This window comes from Meriones unguiculatus, chromosome 4 (genome assembly GCF_030254825.1).
Source record: "Meriones unguiculatus strain TT.TT164.6M chromosome 4, Bangor_MerUng_6.1, whole genome shotgun sequence".
In the NCBI taxonomy this organism is placed as follows: domain Eukaryota; kingdom Metazoa; phylum Chordata; class Mammalia; order Rodentia; family Muridae; genus Meriones; species Meriones unguiculatus.
In genome coordinates this window covers 25,469,206-25,489,116 of record NC_083352.1, presented here as the reverse complement: position 1 = coordinate 25,489,116, position 19,911 = coordinate 25,469,206, and the positions used below count along the sequence as shown (strand labels likewise).

The following is a 19,911-nucleotide window of genomic DNA, read 5'->3' as shown; positions in this document are numbered from 1 at the left end:
GAGAGAGAGAGAGAGAGAGAGAGAGAGAGGTTTCGACCTCCCTCCCCTCGTCCTCACGGCCTCGTGACCCCGGTGACCCCCACCCCCCCACCCCAAGCCCGGTGGAGCCCCGGGGTCCACCGCCCCGCCCCGCGCCCCTCCTCCCGCGGGGGGCTCCGGCGTCCCGAGCCGCGTTCCTCCGGGCTGCGGCCGGCCGCGCACGTCCAGGGAGGGCGGAGGGAGGAGGGAGGGGAGGGGACGAGGGGAGGGAGGAGGAGGAGGGCGAGAGAAAGCGCGCTGCGTGCGGCCCCGCTGCCCAGAGAGCCTGCCAGCAGCGCGCCCTCGGCGGCTCCGGTCCCAGCCGCGCCCGCCGCCTCGCCTCCTCCGCCTCGGCCGCGTCCCGACTCCGGGGTTCGCCCGGCCACTCGGAGGGTCCCCCCAAGCCGGCTCCGGCTCCCCGCAGCGCCGCCCGGCTCCAGCCCCGGGGAAGGTAGCAGCGGGCGAGCGCGCCCTCGCCCCCACCCCCCAAGCCCCGCGCCCCAGCCCCGCGCGGCGACCAAGGACCGGGAAGATGAACGGCGGCGGCAAAGCCGAGAAGGAGAACACCCCGAGTGAGGCCAACCTTCAGGAGGAGGAGGTACCGAGTGGGGGTCCGGCTCGGGGAGGGGGGGGACACCCCGGGACGACGACGCGTCCCCAGGGCGCAGGGCTGGCTCCACGCGCGTCCGCGTGCCCCAACGTTATTGCATAACTTTTGAGGACTTTCCCGAGACTTTTGTAAGTAGAGAGCTCAGCTTTGTCTGCCCGGGATGTTAAAAGCGGAATCGAGAGCTGACTCCCCGGTGACCTCAGTTGATTGGGACCAGGGAGGGTCAGGACTCGGGTTCTGCGTCCGCAGCTGGGAGTTGCGGGGGGAGGGAGTCAGGGTGAAGGAAGAAACTCTGGGAAAGTTTTCGGTAAGAGATACTTCCGACCCCGGCTCCCCTCCCTCCCGGTCGGTGTTAAAAGTTCTGGGTGAAATATCCTCTTAGCTGAGACATTTTGGATTAATAGATAACTCATCAGCCGCATTTTTCTCTGATGAGTCGAAGACTCCCGCCGAACCTGGGAGATGTCGAATTTGGGGGAAGGGGGAGGCGAGAATAACAAGGGCTAGAAGCGTTGGGTTCACCAAAGGCCAGGCACATGGAGGTCATTTTTATAGGAAAAAAAAAAATCACAGTTTTTATGTGGTACACTCGGAATGACGATTAAAAACAGTTTGCGGCTGTGGTGCGTTTCTTGCTGAGGACCCTGGAGTGATGTGTGGGGACGGGGCTCGGGAATTTTGTACGTTTTGTGGACAGCCTGTCTTGACTTCACTCCTGCCAGTGGATTATCTGGAGTCCGAGAGATTGTATTGATCTCTTTAAGGTCTCCCAGAATTGAGTGTGCAGACGCAGAAACTGTAAAAAGGGTGCTTGCACAGGTAACTTTACATCCTGATAAGGAGGGTGGACACAACTCAAAGCGGTTAAAGTGGTGAGAATATTTAGACCCTGTGTGCAATCTAAAACACCGAGAGTGAAACCAAACGTTCAGGAAGAGTTCGTATACCCACCCATCTCTCTGACCTGTGAACTGTCCGCTGGAAAAATGGGAACTGTTTAAATGGGGAAGGCAGAAGAGACCTAAACTTATGCAAAACAACGCAAATTAAGATTTTACTCATCGCGGTCGGAAAGGTGCTGCACCCCAAGTGCGTTGAAGAAAAGCTGGAGATTGCCTCCCCGCTTGAAGAGATTACCCATGTTATCAGCAAGTATTGCTTTGGAAAGTTTTGTTTATGCTGTTTTATAACAGAGCCTGGAGCCAGCAGCAAGTTCCGGCTGTTTTTTTTTTTTTCCCCCAGTTTATTTCCTGACCAGTTAAACTTATTTTAAAAAATGATGCCCGCTTACTTTTTAAGAAATTGTTGGGGTTTAGCATGTTTTAGTTAACACAACAAGGTAACTAATTTCTGACTTGCAGTACCTGCTGAAAGATGGATCTTGTGAAGCTATCTTTTTTCCTTCATCTGGTTCAGAAAAAAAGCTGTAACTGGGAGAAAAAGCTCATTAAAACCAACAGAAACCAAAGTTTTGTTCTTTTAAAATGATTTTGGATGATAACAGAACCCCATAGTTTTGTTTATTTGTTTATTTTAAGGTTTTGGTAGATAACAGTAGATTTGTCTCCAAGTTCCACACCCACTTGACTTAAAATTATGGCCAGTCAGCTTTTTCTCTTGATCCATCTCAGCTGAGAACATGTCAGCACCAAGGTTCCCCTCCTGATCTTGCCCTATAAGTGCCCTTGTTGGACCCTGGTGGTGCAATCATCTACCTTATTTGCCCTGTTGCACTGACAGTGTCCTTTGTTGGGTAGACATAAGAGGTGTGTGTGATTCTAGGAGGTGTTGATTTTTTTTTTTTTTTTAGTGAAATGTGTTATTTGAGATTCGTAGGAAGATTTCAGTCAGAGCTGAGGTTGTGCAGTGTATGAAACACACCATGAAAAGTGAGCTTTAGTTGTGTGAATTTATTTATTTAGTACTAGGAAATAAACCCAGGACCATGGGCATGCCAGGCAAGCACTCTATCACTAGCTACTTTATACATTTTATTTAGGAGTAGGGTTTCCCAGGGTGCACAGTCAGGCTTTGAACTTGTCTTCCTGCTTAAGGGTACTGGGATTAAAGGCATTTGTCATACCTGGCCAGCTAGTGTAATAGAAATATATAGGGAAAGAAAATTGATGTGAGTGATCCAGGTAATTTTATCATAATTCCCTACTCTCTGTGTATAGTTGGAAAAAATAGTTTTCTTCTTCTTCTTCTTCTTCTTCTTCTTCTTCTTCTTCTTCTTCTTCTTCTTCTTCTTCTTCTCCTTCTTCTTCTTCTTCTTCTTCTTCTTCTTCTTCTTCTTCTTCTTCTTTTTTAATAACCCTGAAAGCCACAAGTAAAATAAATGGAGTATTTGATGAGTCCTAATAATGTGCTTGTCATGATACAAAACCACAACACTGGACCCATTCCCTGCCCAACCAGAGGGCCAGCAATTTGTTCCAATATATTAAAGAGTCTTGGAGTGGTCTCTAGTAAGCAGAACACACATGTGTGCGCGCACACATACACATATCACGCGTGTGCGTGCACACACACACTGTGTATACATACATGAAGGCAAGAGGAAAAAAATGCTTGTTGTAATTTCTGGTGGCCACTGAACTGAATTGGCAAAGTGAGGTCCAACCATCACTAACAGAAAAAAAAACAGTTTATCTCCTAAAACACCAGGGGTTTTAGACTTTTCTTCTACATTGGAGAATTCAAGGCTTTCTTTTCCCTTTCTTTCCCAGCTCCTCTTATCATCCAGTATGTTTTAACCCTAAGCCCCTAGTCACTTATTCTGCAATAATGACACTGATATGCTTTTGAGTGGAAGGCAAAGTTCAGGATTTAGGAAAAAGTTTTTACATCTTTTTGTGGTTGAAAAGTTTTTGAGAATCTGTGCCGCTTTGTCTATAGCTCTCAAAACCGAGGAGAGCGATTTTAGGATTTTGCAGCTGTGTAAGAGATTGATTTTCTAGTGCGTCGTGTATGTATGCTCTTTGCAAGTTTTTCTGCAAAGACAACCATTTGTCAATCTCACTGGGACCTGAATGTTGCAAGGGTTTTGTGTGTATGCGCAGAGTAGTGGATTATTTCTTACATCATTTTTACAATTAGGAAAGTAATAAAATAATTCTGGCAGGAGGGTTGAAGGTTTAGAAGCTAGCCTTAGCTACGTGGCAAGGCTCTGACTTGAAACAGAACTTCTTAGTTAAGTGTGTTGATGAGTTCTTCGTTTTGTAAGGTAGAGCCAGGTGAATCTCTGATTCTGAGGCCAGCCTGATCTATGTAGCAGGTTCTAACCCAGTCAGGGCTACATAGTTGAGACACTGTCTCCTAAGTTTTTTTTTTTTTTTAAAAAAAGGTTCTTACAATGTGTCTCCAATTGTATGATCAGCTTTATTAAAGTTAATAAGTATGCAACTAATAAACTCATAATTTGTCATAATTAACTATTATTAGTAAGTTTTAATGCATTCAAACATACTGAGACTTTCTGTCTTTCAGAACCTATAGATGAGTGATTATCTTTTTTGAAATAAGATAAACATTTATTTGGTTGTATTTTTAGTTTCTTTCATGTCATTGGGTACTTTTTGGGTGACTCACCTTATATTGAAGCAGTTTAAAATATATCTCAGTTCTGGGAAAGCAGTGTAAGGACTAATTAAATCAGAGAAGCAAGGTTTGGCTGTGTTGATTGAAATGTCTGGCAGAAATTGCATAAAGTCAGATCTTAAGAGGGTCATGCAATTTTTACCTCCGGTCTTTCAGAGTGCTTAGTATTTTGCCAAAGCATCGGGAGTTGTAATTTTATTTATTTTTTAAACAGTTGGCATAGAGAAAAGGCAATGTCAATGATACGGTAATCTCATTGAACATGAAGATGACTTGTCATGACTTCAGGGAGGGATCAGGGTGGTTTTCTACAATTTAACCTATTGTTGCAAACCAAATCTAACACAGTAACCATGTTTCAGTCATGGGATAGGACTTGGTGACAGTGATTTGGATGGAAATGTGACCTCATGGTGTCCCAAGAGTACCGCCAATATGGCATGAATTTTGTGTTACTTTGCCAAAAGTGGTTTTCCAGTCTCTCTATCACGGACTGGTCTTTGTAGTGCTCTGTTTGCGGTGCTCTGACTTGATCCTTTGGTTGAGGTAGAGGCTTCTTTGGAGACATTCTGTCATACTGTTTGTAGAGGATCCTGTTTTTCTGCTGAATTTAGTGTTAGTGCTCGGGCAATAAACTGGGAACCTGGCAACAATGATAGAAATTAGGGTTGTGGTTCTGAGAGATTTTGACAGGAGGCATCAAAACATGTTCTGGCCCTTTGATTTAGTACATGTTAGGAACTTACTCTAAGGAAATGGGTGGACTAAAGATTTCTTTCTAGGAGTGATTATTGGAGGCTTATAATGGTGAAAATTCACAAACTGTTCAACAAAGGGAAATCTGCTAAAGAAGTCATTATGTATGTAATTCCATAGGGAATGTTATGCAGCGCTTAAAGGGTATGGCCTTTGAAAATGTATTTATTACTTACTGTTTTTATATCTGTAATGTGTATACAGTAACAAAAGGAGGGTCTGGAAGCTAAAAGCCTGAAGTCAAGGTCCTGGCAGGGGCACTGCTGCCTGGAAAATTTTAGGGAAGATCCGGGCTCCAGACATTCTGAGGACAATGTTTTTGTTGACCAGACCGTAGTTTTCAAGTTTTAATAGATTTTTTTTAATATTATAATACAATTACCCCATTTCTCTCTTAACTTCCCCCTCCAAAAAGTTCTTTAAAATAAAGTTATGTAATCAAATGGGCTAGGTACAGATCCTTGTGAATTGCTTTCTCTTTCATTTCCAAATCACCATGTAAACAAGTGATGCCATGCCTTTCGGTTTTGAAGATTTTGCTAAATTCCTTTGTGATCCAGGTAGGTGTAACTAGCTGTCAGGTTGGTCAGATTTGGCTTACACACCTGCCTTGGGCTGGACTCCGGCCTGGCCTATTCTGTTTCTCACTCTTCCATTTACCACAGTTCATTTCAGTGATCTTCAGCCACTCTCCATGGTCTAATACTTTCTCAACCCAGCCGATGAGGCCATACAGCCAGGTCTTGTGATATCCCAAATGCAACAGCACAGCCCTGGGCTCCACAGAACAAAAGTCCACATGTGACACACACTCGAGATTGTACTTGGCGAACCCTTCTCCCAATTTCTTCCTCTGGTCTGGCCCACGCATAGCAGGATCTAAGCTGTTTGCATCCACCACTCATTTCCACAGAGGCATTGTTTCCCCAGGAAGTTCTTTGTCATCTCTCGGTTCCTAGGTCATCATCGCCTGTCATACAGTTCTACAAACAAGATATATGTCATCTACACACTTCCCCATGCCAGTCCCATTGTCACACACACACACACACACACAGACAAACACACATATATAATCCTTATAAGTATAGAATTTGGAAAAACATGACAGCTACTGAGAGTCCTTTGCCTGTTAGAGATTTCAGAAGGCCGTGAATCCACGTAATGGGAGATGATCTTTCTCACCTGTGGTACTTGATGGTACAGGTGAGTCTATTGGATGGACTAGTTCATCCCACGGAACTACTGGGTTCTTGCCATTAGAATTTGGGTTCTCCTGTGGAACTCCTCCTGGTCAGGGGCTTCCGGAAGCCTTAGCTAGGAGGAAGAGCAGGGAGCTCCCCCTGTTCCCAAACAATCCCGCTCTGTGTGACAGCCACTTTGGAATGTTTGTGTTCAGTTTCATTTGGCACCTTAGTGTCTGCCTGGGGGTAGTGGAAAGGGAATGCAAACGTTCCTCTTGAACAGTGCTTGCTTTGGTCAGAGAAAAAACTTAGGGAGGAATGAGGAGTATGAACCTTAATAGTTGGAGCAAAAGTGGGTGCATAGTTCACTGGACTGGAAGCTCAGGGAGGACCAGGGCTTGAAATCGATGCTCCGTTGATAAGACCCTACCCGTGCCAGACTTGCTGGAGATGAGCTTCTGTGAGGGTGAATGGGCTAGAAGTTTGCACACTCCACTCTCTATCTTTAATGTGTACCAGGAAGTTATTTCAAACAACTTTAATGCTGTGTGTGTGTGTGTAGAGGAGGTGAGGGGTGCTTGATGTAATCTGGAACCTGAAGTTAACTGAAGGCTCTGTGCTTGAATTATGAGAATAAAGTTGCCATTTGCAGAACAGAGAACCGTCAGAGTCATTTAGCCTATGAAAACTTCAGAAATATTTTTATCCATTCACTGGGGATATAGTAATCGCTGATACTTATTTATGTAGAGAAACAGGGTCTCTCATTGTGGTAGCTTTGGCTGCCCTGGAACTTCCTGTGTAGACCAGGCTGGCTTTCAGCTCACAATAATCCACCTGCATGTGCCTCCTGAGTGCTGAGATTTAAGTGTAAGCCCCTATGCCTAGCCAATCACTGACTCTTGCTTAGTTTTTTCTGTGTGCTGTATTATAGGTTTAGCACTGGGCTGCTTATCACCATTTTTAGTCCTCACAAACTAATGAAGGTTTTTTGTTTTTTTCTTCATGTTTGTGTGTGTTTGTTTGATACAGTATTACTGTTTAGTCCAGGCTGTCTTCGAACACAGCAGCCTCTCCTGTGTGAACCTCTTGAGTGCTAGGATTACAGGTGTGTTCCACCAAGTCCAGCTAATGCAGGAATTTCGGTATTCCTTTTATTGGTAGGCAACTGAGGCGGTGTTGACATTTGACTGACTGATAAGGGAAGTAAAGTAAGGCGTAGACCCAGGAGGGATGCTAGCATCCCAGAGAGGTATTTCCTCCCCTTCAGTTGCTCTGGGGTTGTTTGTTTGTTTGTTTGTTTGTTTGTTTTGGTACCCGCCCCACCCCAGACAGGATTTCTTTATATAGCTCTGGCTGCCCTGGAACTCTCTGTAGACCAGGCTGGCCTGGAACTCAGGTCTGCCTGCCTCTGCTTCCCAAGTGCTGGGGTTAAAAGGTGTGTACCCACTACAACTGGCCCAGTTGCTCCTGCCTAATGGAGGGGTGGCCATGCAGAAATGAACAGGTTTAATAAAGCGTTCCATGAAGGTTGAGATGGCTTGGACTGGAAGCAGGCCCACTCTGGAGAGGGTGGTGAAGCTCTCTCAAAGGAAGGAGAGTCAACGGTTCAGCTGGATCTGAAGACTTGGGTCCATGAAGACGACTGAGATTGTGGGGGAAAAGATGACAGGCAAGGAGTTGGTGCTGTGTGAATATTCAAGGCTCTTTTTGGGGAGCAGCAAGCAAAGCCAGAAAGGAAGCGAGTGTTTAGAGGAAGCTAGAGAGGGAACACTCGCCCGCTTTCCCAGCTTGGAAGTGGGGCCTCTGTCTTCTGTTAGAGGCCAAGGGGTGGATGTGTGGCACAAAGCATCGTCTTATTCTAGTGGGGCAGGACACGTAGCCAGTGAGGCCCCGGCCACAAGAGTTCAGGCCTCAAGAGAGGAGGGACTGACCCCGACTCCTCTTTGGGATCTCCTTTGGGTGACCAGATAAATGGTGGTTAGTTTACAGAAGTACAAACTGGGTGGGGGCAGCTAGGATTGATGACGGCTGAGTTTGGGGTGCACGGGATGGGCCAGATGTTAAAGTACGGTTTTCCAGAACCGTTCTCATGTAAGCTGGTCATTGAAAATGTGGCTCATGTGTGGATGACTGTCCAGAAACTGGAAACAGGCTCCCTGGGAAACGTTGTGATGAAAAGCGAGAAAAGAAGAAAGGCTTCTGGGGAAAAGGGAAAAATTGGAAGTTCTCAGGGAAAAAGGAATAACTTTAATGCATAAAGATATGTTACTTAGAAACTGCCTGGTTATAAATGCTAACAATAATATTTGCTATTTTTATTAACTGGGGCCAGGGAGGAATCAGAAATATCTAGGTATATATAGTCTTTCTCTCTCTCTGCTTTCATCAAAGTCTGAGGAGTTTGTTTTCTCCCAGTATATGTCATCAGTTCCCAGAAGATTAAGCTTTGTTAAAATCTTTAGAAGCTTGAATTTTGTTTTATTTTTACTGGAGGTTTAAAAAAAAAAAAAAAGCTGAGCTATTGGCTGCCTGAGGTCATGTGTTTTATGTTCCTGTTTTCATCTATTCATTTTCCTGCAGGTTTGCTGACTTGTTTGGTACCCTGGACCGGAACTTAAAAAGAAAACGGTCACAACACATAACTGCATATCTCGTAAGGTCTAACCTTCCTGCAGCCATTATGATGCTAATGAATGGCAAGGGGGAGAAAGAGATGGTAGGAATAAATGAGGTTCACACCGGGAAGAGAGGCCAGAGTCTCGACCTGTAATGCAGCTTTGTTGCACCAATTTAAAAGGCAAAAGAAATGCTTAGGCATCCTAGTTTAATCCTGGCAGCAGCTGGGATTTCCGCAGAGGTATGAGAAATCTGAGCGGCTCAGGATGGAGGGCCCATCTCATCAGCTCTTAAAGTTCCACCTGCAATGAGTCCTTCCTTTCCAGGAGTTGACTGTTGATGATAAGGGTCCTGAGTCCCCCAATTCCTTTCTGTCACCGGGTAGATAATGCTGGCCAGTGGCCAGTGTGATCCCAAGAGAAATCCGACAGATGATTTTCTAGTTGACTCTGCAGGATCTCATTTTGTGAAAATTCTTCCTTGCCACCTCTAGGCTGCATAACTTGAGGCCGCCAGGGACAAGGGGACAAGTGCAAAAGCGCTATCTTATTACCGAAGGAGCAGAATTTCCTTTGTGCTCAGAGGGGCAGTTCGACAGAGGTCTAATTGCTTTGCCCAGCATGTGCGATATTTAGGACTTAGGATGTGTGAGTTTCCAAAAGACATCTGTTTCTGGATGTAGTGTTCCTCTGGGAGACACCATGTGATGGGGGAGGGCAAGCGAGGACTCCCCCTTACCTGCCCCTAGGTGTTGGGTGATGAGGGACCAGTCAGGCTAACATGTGGTTCTCCCTCCCCATCTCCTCTCTATTCTGAGTTCAGTTTCTTCTGTGGCTAGGATTACTGAGTACTTTTCCAGTGATGAGCAACAGAACTGCTAAAGCGAGTCATGCTCATACTGGTACAGATTTCTTTTTCAAACTTAATATAAAGTAGTAGACATGGCCAGGCAATGGTGGCACATGCCAATACATGGGAAGGAGGCAGAGGCAGAGGCAGGTGGATCTCTGTGAGTTCGAGGTCATCCTGGTCTATTGAGCGAGTCCAGGACAGCCAAGGCTCCACAGAGAAACCCTGTCTCTGAAAGAAAATAGAAAAAAAAAAAGCACTTGGGTTTTCCATGCTAGTTGGTTGACCATTTATATAGCTAGCCCAAAGTGGACATTAGCCATTAGTCCACTACCCTCCAATGCCTATTATTAGGATACCGGGCTTTTAATGGCTTAGGCTGGCTTTTAACTCACTATATATGTAGCCAAGGATGCCCTTGACCTATTGGCCCTCCCCCACCTGCTGAGATTGTAGCTGTTGTTTGTTTGTTTGTTTGTTTGTTGTTTTGGTCTGTGTGAATGTATGTTGGGGGGGGCAATGCTCTATTCCCGTCCCCACCTGCTCTGCTTTTAACTTTGCTCTTCAACAAAGGAAGTGAGCTGTTATGCCATGTTTAGGGATAAGAAAGATGAGGCGTGTTGAGAAATTAAGTTAATTATTCTGAAGTTTTACAGCTGCTGGGTGGAAGCTTAAAAATTTCCAGTGGCACACGGGTTTCATGTAGCTGGTTCTTGCTGCACCTCTGGCCCCATCTGCTCGCAGGTGGGACTCACAGCTTTCATTTATAATGCTTAAGTAGCTCCTTATTGGGTCCTGTTTGCCTCAGGACCTTTGTGTCAGCCGCTCTGTAGGCTTAAAAATTATTCTTGATCTTGTCATTAATACTAGTGTGAGTTTCTTTGTCATCCAGAAAGAGACCCGTGGCCTACAAATTTAAAGCAGCCAGCATTTCTACCATTGTGACACCAATTTGTGTCACCTCTATTTGGTTTCCAGGTAGCAACTCTTGACACTGCCTGCGTGCTTATTGGATCTAGGACAGCAGGAACTTCCTGTCTTATTTAATACCTAAACAAAAACAAAAACTTGGAGTCTAGACTAGCTCCCGGAACTCCGGAACTGCCCAATACTTTTGCTGCTTGTGAAATGCACACAAACCTGCTTTTGAAAGGATAAAATCTGTGTGATGTGGCCCCATGTCATAGACCCTTTTCAGTGGTTTCCAGATTGCTTTATTTATTCTCTCTCTCTCCCTTTCTCCATCTCTCCCTTTGTCTTTTTCTTTCTTAGCTTTCTTCTTTGAGGCAGGGTCTCTCTGTTATGTAGTTCTAGGCTATCCTGGAACTACTCCTGTGTAGACCAGGCCAACCTTGAACTGGCAGAGACCCACCTACCCCTGTCTCCTGAGTGCCAGGATTCAAGTCCTGAGCAACAGATTCCAGCTCAGATTAAGTTTTAATTGTTTCTGTATTTGAGGTGAATATTTCTGATTCCCATGCCTCTGCTTAATTACACCAAGACCAGAAGTAAAATTTTACATACAGACACCCTTTTTTTTGAGTCAGAAATTTTGTTTGGATGGTAGATGACTGATGGATCCCTTGTGGGCCGGGCAGCCCATTTGCACACACAAAAAAGGAACTCTTCCCTTTTGTCCAGTTAAACACAGCCACACAGAAACAGAAATGCAGGTGTGGCTGGAAGGAAATAACCGCCGCAGTTGGCGGGTCTGGTAAATTTTGGCAGGTGTGACTCTGGCCTCCATAGGGTTAAATGTTTATAACACAGGGAGTTGATTTGGAATGAGGCTGAACACTTCTGAGCGCCTGGCTCAGTCTAGCCTCGAGCTCTGTTAGGTTCCTCCTTTTGCCTACAAAGAGTTAGAAGTTCAGGGTCATTCTGGCTTTGGATGGCTGGATCAGACTTAAAGCACCTGGAATGCGCTGTGGAGGAACCCTTAGAGAGCTACCTCAGGCCCGACCCGCTTGTCTCTATAAACCCCAGGAGCAGTTTTTTGTTTTGTTTTGTTTTTATTTTTTTTGCTTCTCACCGTGAAGAACAGATAACATCACAGGACTGAAGAAATGTGCCTTGTCATTTACTTCTCCTCAGACTGAAAACATCTGTTCGCTGAGCAGATGAGTGCAGCAGGAAAATGCTGGCCTTCTGATCGTCCTCATTTGTTGTCCAGACCTGACCTGGATTGGGTGGTTTGTGGTCCCTTTGTCTGATGATCTCACAGCCAAAGGTATTCTCACAAAAATCAGTTGTTGGCTGGCCTGTCACGATCCTTCAGTTTTATTATCCCATCTTCCGTGTTCTCTGTGGGACAGATGACAAGTCACTTGAGCCTCCCTTGCCTTAACTAAAAGGGAGTGATTGTACAGGCATTGCCTGCTGTGTGTTGAACGAGTTGTGATTCCCATCTCTCTACTTCCCATTTCCCATCTGTGACACCGAATGCCAAGACTTGTCCCTGGTGGGCCATTTGGAGAGAACACAGTCAAGCCTTTCCAATGCCGACTCTGTAGATTTGGTTTTATTTGTTAAATTATCTTTAATACGGGAGAGGAGCGGTGAGGGCTGCCCTAGACTTTGGAATTTCTTTTTGTTGTAGAGAAGGGTTTCTGAGACCTGGTTCGCCTACCTGTAGTTGTTTCATTATTTCTGTTTCTTACTGAGCAAGTTGTTGGCTCTCCTAGAGAATAGGGTGTGACTCTGTGGGTGTGAGCTGACTGCAGGAAATGACCCTCTGTAAACAAAAGGATTATTTAAGGCCCATCCTGAGTCTTTGTGCTCTGAGGGGTTATGGAGAAAACCAGAGCTTGCAATCTGGGCTTTAGCTTCTTTTTCTCTGAGAGGGAAGGTGGTGGGGGGTAGGGCGTTTGCTTGATGAATACCCCTCTAAAAGCATTGGTCCTCAGCCTTCCTAACGCCGAACCCCTTTTATGAATAGTTTGCCATGTTGTGGTGAGCCCCAGCCACAAAATTATTTTATTGTTGTTATGAACAATAATGTAAATACCCTCAGCTTGAGAAGCAATGCTCTAGAGTCAAACCGGGAAACACCTATCCTGAGAGCCAAAGGCCTGTTAGTCCTTCAGGAGGGCAGGGCTTCCTACCCCACGGAAGAGTAAAAAAAGGACCAGTTGCCAGGTGTTCAGAGGTATACCCAGGAAGGCGAGTAGGTTTTACTCTGGCTTCTAGCTTTTTGCTTAAAAGCCAGTGACCATCGGAAATCTGAGATGTAATCAGAATGGGGAAGGGAGAAAGAAATGCTGGCTCAGGCGATGCAATCCCAGCTGTGAGTAGGCTGAGGCAGGGGGGCTGTGCTGGAGTGTGAGACCCTCCTGCCCATGCACAAATAAAATCAGATCCTTTCCTCAATCTAGTCTGAACCTCCCACCGTAGGAGGTGTCTGTAGGCGAGAGTCTTTAAGCTTACAACAACAGTTTTAATCAGTTTCAGATACTGGACCCATAATGACATGTCCACCCACCCCAAAGTGACAGTTATATCAGAATCCGCACAGTGGCCTGTATTTCTATTACTAGCTAAGTAGTTACGATTGATCCAGGCTTTTTTTTTTTCCATTAATAGTTTTTGTTTTTGTTTTTTGAGGCAGGGTTTCTCTGTGTAGCCTTTGCTGTCCTGGAACTCTCAGTCACGTAGAGCAGGCTTGCCTAGAACTCCTGGAGATCCGCCTGCCTCTGCCTCCCAAGTGCTGGGATTAAAAGTGTACACCAACACCCCTGGCCACCTTTACTACAAATCCTTGCTGATTTGCAGCAGCGAACTTCCCAGCATGCCTGTTTTTAAGGATTACAAATTTCACTGATTACTAGAACACGTTTGGCTGAAAGTAGGTTTATGTTTTTCTCAGTTTTCAGCTGAAGTGGACAAACATCTTTGTAAAGGGGGTTTTTAGACTTGTGTGTGTGTGTGGTTTGTTTTCTTACATCCAGAAGGCCAGCTGATAATGGTTTGTGCACAGATCTGTGTGGGGCTGGAGGGAGGTGGAGTATTTACTCCCTGGCATCAAACAGTTAACAACACCCTAAGTGCAGAGATAAGATTAAAGCAGCCATTTCCAGTTCTAAGGGTTTTATTTGTTTGCTAAATGTGCTGGGAAGCTCTGTATTTTAGTTGAACCCTGTGCAGGGCTCAAAGGATCCAAGTGTTGGAAGTTGGGTTTATAGGGGAAAGTTATTCTCACTGAAAAACCCAATTTCTGAAATATTGATATATTTCCCTACTTTTCTTATTGTTTGTTGTTTTTTTTTTCTTTTTCTTTTTCCTTCTATTGGTAAACCCAGAATCAAAGTGACATGTCCCAAGCAGGATGTCTGTCCTTTCTCTGTTTTTTAGCTGATCAAAGGGAAGTGTCTGTGATCCTTGTGGGGACTAGCATCTTGCCATTTGGTCATAGTGCACCCATCCCACTGACTCTGAATCTTAAAAACAAACAAACAACAACAACAACAACAAAAAAAAAAAAAACCCAAGAAAACTTTTAAATGGGAGAACGAGTTGAAGTGTGTGTGTGTGTGTGTTTGTATAACTTTGGGATGATATGCTGTGAGCCTCTGATTTTGATAAACATGCAGTTAAAATTTGTTTTTGTGGGCTGGAGAGATGGCTCAGTGGTTAAGAGCACCTACTGCTCTTCAAAGGACCCAAGGTCAATCCCCAGCACCCACGTGGCAGCTCACAACCGTCTGTAACACATACATGCAGGCAAAACACCAATGCACATAAAAGTAATTAAAAAAAAAAGAAAAAAAAAAAGAAAGACGAAAAAGATTTGTTCCTGTTTGGTTTTGGTGCACTTGGCCACTGAGCTACACCTGAAGCTCCATCCAAAATGTTTTGACCATTAACTGCCCGGCCTGTTTGTTCCAGAAAATCCTATGGTGTCAGTCACCTTGTCACAGCTAGATTATCTGGGAAGAAGAACCTCAGCAGAGAAAGTGCCTCTGTCAGTATGGCCTGTAGTCAAAGCAGTGGGACATTTTCTTGATTGGAAGGGCCTGGACCATTGGGGACGGTGACTCCTCTGAGTAGATTGTCCTGGGTGGCTTAGGAATGCAAGGCAGAACAAGCCATGGAGCCCAAGTCAGGAAGCAGCCTGCCTCCAGGAGTCTACCTCCAGGATTCTCTCTGCCCTGGCCTTTCTCCTCTGACCACAGCTATGTTCTAACCCTTTCCTCCCAAGCTGTTCCTGGTCTGCTGTTTTCTTACAGCAGTAGAAACCTAGGTAAGACAAAGGTTGCTTGTGTCTTTTTAATATCATGGGATGCTATTGGACATAGATGAATCACCGTATTGGATTTACCTTGATATAAATAAAAGAGTGTTCTTCCCATGTCCAGGGACGGGCCCAGGTGCAGTTTGGCCCAGACTTTCCATTCAATCCACCGCTGGCTTGGAGTCTCTACACTCAACAAGCGTTAATTGCACTTGCCGAATTGAAATTGTGCTATGTTCCCCCCCCCCACCAAGAGCCTGCTGCAGATACCACCCAACCTCCATACCTCTGAGTCCATTTCTGTTCTACGATTTAGGGGATTTCTCATGTGGTGGGATTAAAAACAAAGCCCTGAGGTAGTTTCTCTCTTCCTAAACCCTTAGGACGGGATACGCATGCCTTCCCCCCACCCCTGTCTTTGTCTAATACGAAGTTATAGGAATTACTTTCTACAAGTGAGCCACTGTAACACTTCTGTGGTTGTTTTTGCTGTACAGTTTACCTGATAATCAGGATTGACAGTATCAAGACTCAAAAGTCAATCACTCATCTAGTGGGATTTTCATTTCAAAATAGTTTTTCTCTTATTCTTCTGCATTGTCCACCCCCATCAGAAAATGTAGGGGGAAGGGAAAAAGAGAAATGAAAATTGTACGATTATGCTGTGGAAACTGAAAAGACTAGGAATTCCGAGGCCAGCCTGACCTGTCTCCTGAGACCCTGTCTGAGGGGAAGAGAGAAAGACGGAATACCGCCTTAGGTTTGTCTACACATACATTTTTAACAAATGAAATCTGAGTGTTCTGATGTTTTTTTTCTTCCACTTAACATCTACACGTCAGTAGAGACGTATTTATTGCAATGCACAACGGCACATTCTAGCTGTAGGTGGCAAAAAAATGTTACAACAAGGAATCCGGGTGTTTAAAGGAATGGAAGAGGGCCGCTGTCACCAGGTATGAGGAAGTGTTTGCTTTTTGCCAGATTTCTTAAGTGTACCTGTGGCGGGGGCGGGGTTGTCTTTGGATTTTAGCCTCTCAACTTTCTTCAGCTCCTCTGTGTGTGAGAGAACCTTCTTTTCCTCACCTATCTCCTTGTCCTGCTTCCTGGGTATCTGAGGGGATTCTTGCACAACAGGACACCTGATTTCAAACCCACCAGAGACATTTTTGTTACTGCATTTAAAAAATCTTCAGACTGTGTCATAACATGAATATGCCCGATCTTTCTTGTTGGACATTGGCTTCTGTCTAGCCTTGTGGTATAAATAGTTCTGTATATCCTCCTGGTAGAAATGGTGTGTATACCCTTCAGTGGTTTCCTTAGCTTGAACTCTTAGAAATGGAATTTCTGGGTCCAAGAGCAGGTATTCTTTTAAAGACACTTAACATTTATTCCAAGTCTTCTCTGGGAAACACCAAGAGTATCAAAGGCCTGTTTTCCTCCATCCCCTGCCCTTGTCACACTGGGTTCTGTGCCTCATGGCCGGTCTTCCCTTGAATGATTGATGTACAGCCCCTAGTTGTCACACACTGTGATTCCCCCCCCCCAACCTTTTCTCAAAGCATTGTCCATGGACTTCCAATACTGTACTCGGGACCGCCACAGTTAGCATATTAGTTTCTGGAGGACACATGAGAAATGTTGGCTCTGTGATGCATATGAGGTCCTTGATATGTTTTTACTGGCTCCTCCTGTTTGCTCATGCTGTGCACCACATGTGTGCTTGTATCCTTGGAGGCCAGAAGAAGACAAGCATCCTCCAGACACTTGTGAGCTGCCATGTGGGTGCTGGAAATTAAACCTGGGTCCGAACCTCAAGCCTGTCTTTCCTTTTATCCTTCATTTCTTCACCACCACCCTTCCCAATCCCCCCGCCCCCTCCCTTTTTTTTTGAGTCAAATTCTCTCCATATAACCCTGGCTGTCCTGGAACTCTGTAAACCAGGCTGGCCTTGAACTCACAGAGATCTGCATGCCTCTGCCTCCTTAGTGCTGAGATTAAAATTGTGCCCGCCACGGGCTCTCATGCAGTGTTTGAGTCACCGCCATCATTTGTCAGGTGGCTTATAGGTACCTCAGTATGGGCATGTGTCTCAGGATCTGTGGGTTTGTCCTGTATCTTTTTTGTTTGTTTTGGAATCAGTTTCTCTGTGTAGCCTTGGCTGTCCTGGACTGGCTTTGAAGACCAGGCTGGCCTCAATCTCAGAGATCCTCTGCCTCCCTAGTGCTAGAATTACAGACATGTGTCATTACGCCAGCTTTCTGTATCTTTTTTTTCTGTTTATTCCATTCTATTCATTCATTCATTCATTTATTTATTTATGTATTTATTTATTTAGGTTTTTGAGGCGGGTTTCTCTGTGTAGTCGTGGCTGTCCTAGAACTCTCTGTAGACCAGGCTGGCCTCAAACTCACAGAGATCCACCTGCCTCAGCCTCCCTGAATGCTGGGACTAAAGGCACATGCCACCACCACCTGACAGTCCTGTATCTTTTTATTTTCTGGTCACACAGTTGGACTTGCCCTGGGGGTGAGGATAGAGACAATGGTAGAGACATTTCTGGTCAGTTTGACCTACAATTAATTGGTGAACAGCTAGCCAATTTGACATCTGGGAGGAGCTTAGATCGAAATAGCAATGCCTTGTACTGGGATCAGTCACATGTCCATGTACTTAGGAAAAATTCCCTTTCAGCCTCTCCTGTGAGGAGTGGGGGAGGCAGCCCTGAGGCCCAGTGTGGAAGCCACCCTAAGTATTCCTCAGCCCGCCAGGGTGCTCCTGTCCTCGCAGGAAGGGCTGTTTCGCAGATGCCCACAGCATACTAGAGCCCAGCATCGCCTGAGGAGTGTAGCTCTGGTCTCCCCGTGTGGGCAGGGCAGCCATCATTAACCCCAGCCCACAGGCCTCCTTAATTGTTACCAGAATGTTCTGTGGGACACGCCCTCCACAAAGCCAGCACTCGTGTTGTTTGAGTGTGAGGCTAGGAAATGAGCAGATGCAAGGGACACCTTGATTCATCCCAAGTCCGTTACACAGTGGAACTCGATTCGCTCTTGGCGGTCTCCACTCTTAATAGTATTTGAGTGTGAATTCCCATTGAGTTCATGAAATGACTGGGTTTTTATACATCCTGGCACCTCTCTCAGAGTAAGTGGTAGCTCTCTGGCAACTAAGTGCACACCGCTTTCTTGTCTTGAATTCCTTGATTCAGGTTGACAGATGGCGAAGAGAACATTGATTAGTTGGGAGGCCGGATGACTCCCCCGGGATGCAGGAACGGTATTTGCTGAAGTATTTGTCTTGGCCTTTCTGGGGCATGTAGAGGTAGTTAGTGAGATAGTATGCCTGGCTAGTGGGAAGGGCCCCAGTGAGCACTTGAAAGGATAGGATAATGACTAGAGAATGGACAATACTGAGAAGTGCATGTGCAATAGGCCTGGAAAAACAGATCAGTGGGGTCCAGAGCGAAGCCAGTTCTGTGGAAGAATTATGGCTGTCAGAGAAATTCTAAGATTTAAATAGACAGAGGCATGGGCCCTAGAGTCTGAGAGTGTCACGGTCCATGAAGAATTGGGAAGCAGAGTGGCTGGAGAGATGGGCAGCTAAGAGCACTGGCTGGCTGCTCTTCCAGAAGGCTGGGGCTTCTACTCCCAGCATCCACTGTCAGCTCACAACTGTCTGAAACTCTCCGACTAGGGGATTCGATGCTCTCCACAGGTACCAGGCACACATGTGCTACACATACTTACATGCAAGCCAAACACTCATGCATGTCCTATGCATGCAAAGCCACGGGAGCTGTTCAGATAAGAAAAAGAGAGCATGTCCCCCCACCCCCATCCCCTTGAAGTCCTTTATTTCATGACTCCACTTATTTCAAGCTTTGTCTGCCTCCTGAAAATACCAGGCTCTCAGGCTCTCAGTCTTAGAATCTCTTATTCTAAATCTGATGCAGTGAAGTGAGTGTGCTTGGTTAGTAGTGACCAAGTGTGTGTTAACGAAACTGTGCGAGAATTAGAAGCAGTGATGTACCTGGAAGATGGGTACAATTGTCAGGGAACTTAGCTGATGGTGTAAGCTCCTCTTTCGTTTTACAGTCTAAGCAGTTCAAGTTGCCTCACGCCATTAACTCCTCACTACAGGATAGCTGCAGTCTAATCCTAAACGCCTCTCCACACCTGAATGGGCTTGGATACACAGTGGATTGTCATCATTAGTGACAGAGTCCCTTCCTTCCTTCCTTTTTTTCTTCCTTTCTTCCTTCCTTCCCACCCCTCCCTCCCTCCTACCCTCCTTCCCTCCCTCCCTCCCTCCTTCCTTCCTTCCTTCCTTCCTTCCTTTCTTTTTTGTTTTTGGAGACTCGTTTCTCTGTGTAGTCCTGGCTGTCCTGGAACTTGTTGCCCCCGTGGACCAGGATGGCCTTACAGATCCAGCTGTGTCTGCCTTTGGAGTGCCAGGATTAAAAGCATGCGCCACCACATGGCTATTTTTATTCATGTGAGTTAGCGTGGAGCATCCAGCTTAATTGAGCTGTACTTTATGTACTTGAATTCACACTTAAAAAGGTGCCATTGGATTATTCTTATTTATTTTGCTTTTATAGATTTGTTTTTGTTTTTGAGACAGAGTCTCACTATGTGGCTGTGGCTGTCCTGGAACTCATGGAAGTCCTCCAGCCTTTGACTCTCTAGTGCTGGAACTAAAGGCATGCACCACCATGCCAAGAGCTTGTTTGCTTGTTTTTTTTTTTTTTTTTTTTTTTTTTTTTTTTTAAGATGGTTTCTCTGTATAGCCTGGCTGTCCTGGAACTCTCTCTGTCAGCCGTGAACTCAGACCCGCCTGCCTCTGCCTCCTGAGTGTTGGGATTAAAGGCTTGCATCACCACTGCCCCTCAAGAGTCTCAGCTAGCCCAGCCTGGGCTTAGACTTGTTAAATAGCCAATTTTAAACTTGATAAATAGCCAATGATAAACTCGTCTTTCTCTTGTCTTTACTTTCCAAAAGCCAGTATTCTGCGTACTACCATATTCAAAGCGTGCAGCA

At 45.5% G+C, this 19,911-nt stretch overlaps 1 protein-coding gene across 5 annotated transcripts in view; it reads left to right on the top strand.

Annotated features, from left to right (window-relative positions):
- Positions 1-241: 241 nt before the first annotated feature.
- The window catches only part of Rbpms (RNA binding protein, mRNA processing factor), a 152,323-nt gene continuing 132,653 nt past the window's right edge, over positions 242-19,911 (top strand). For 3 of the 5 annotated variants that reach the window (XR_002476392.2, XM_021636504.2, XM_060381604.1), the window contains exon 1: positions 279-616. Coding sequence is in view for 4 of the 5 variants with exons in the window: in XM_021636504.2 (XP_021492179.1) it covers positions 551-616 (66 nt within the window). In the remaining variant the exon portion in view is untranslated. Of the gene's footprint in view, positions 617-19,911 lie in introns of all 5 variants that reach the window. The other 2 variants (XM_021636503.2, XM_060381605.1) reach the window with 2 other exon arrangements.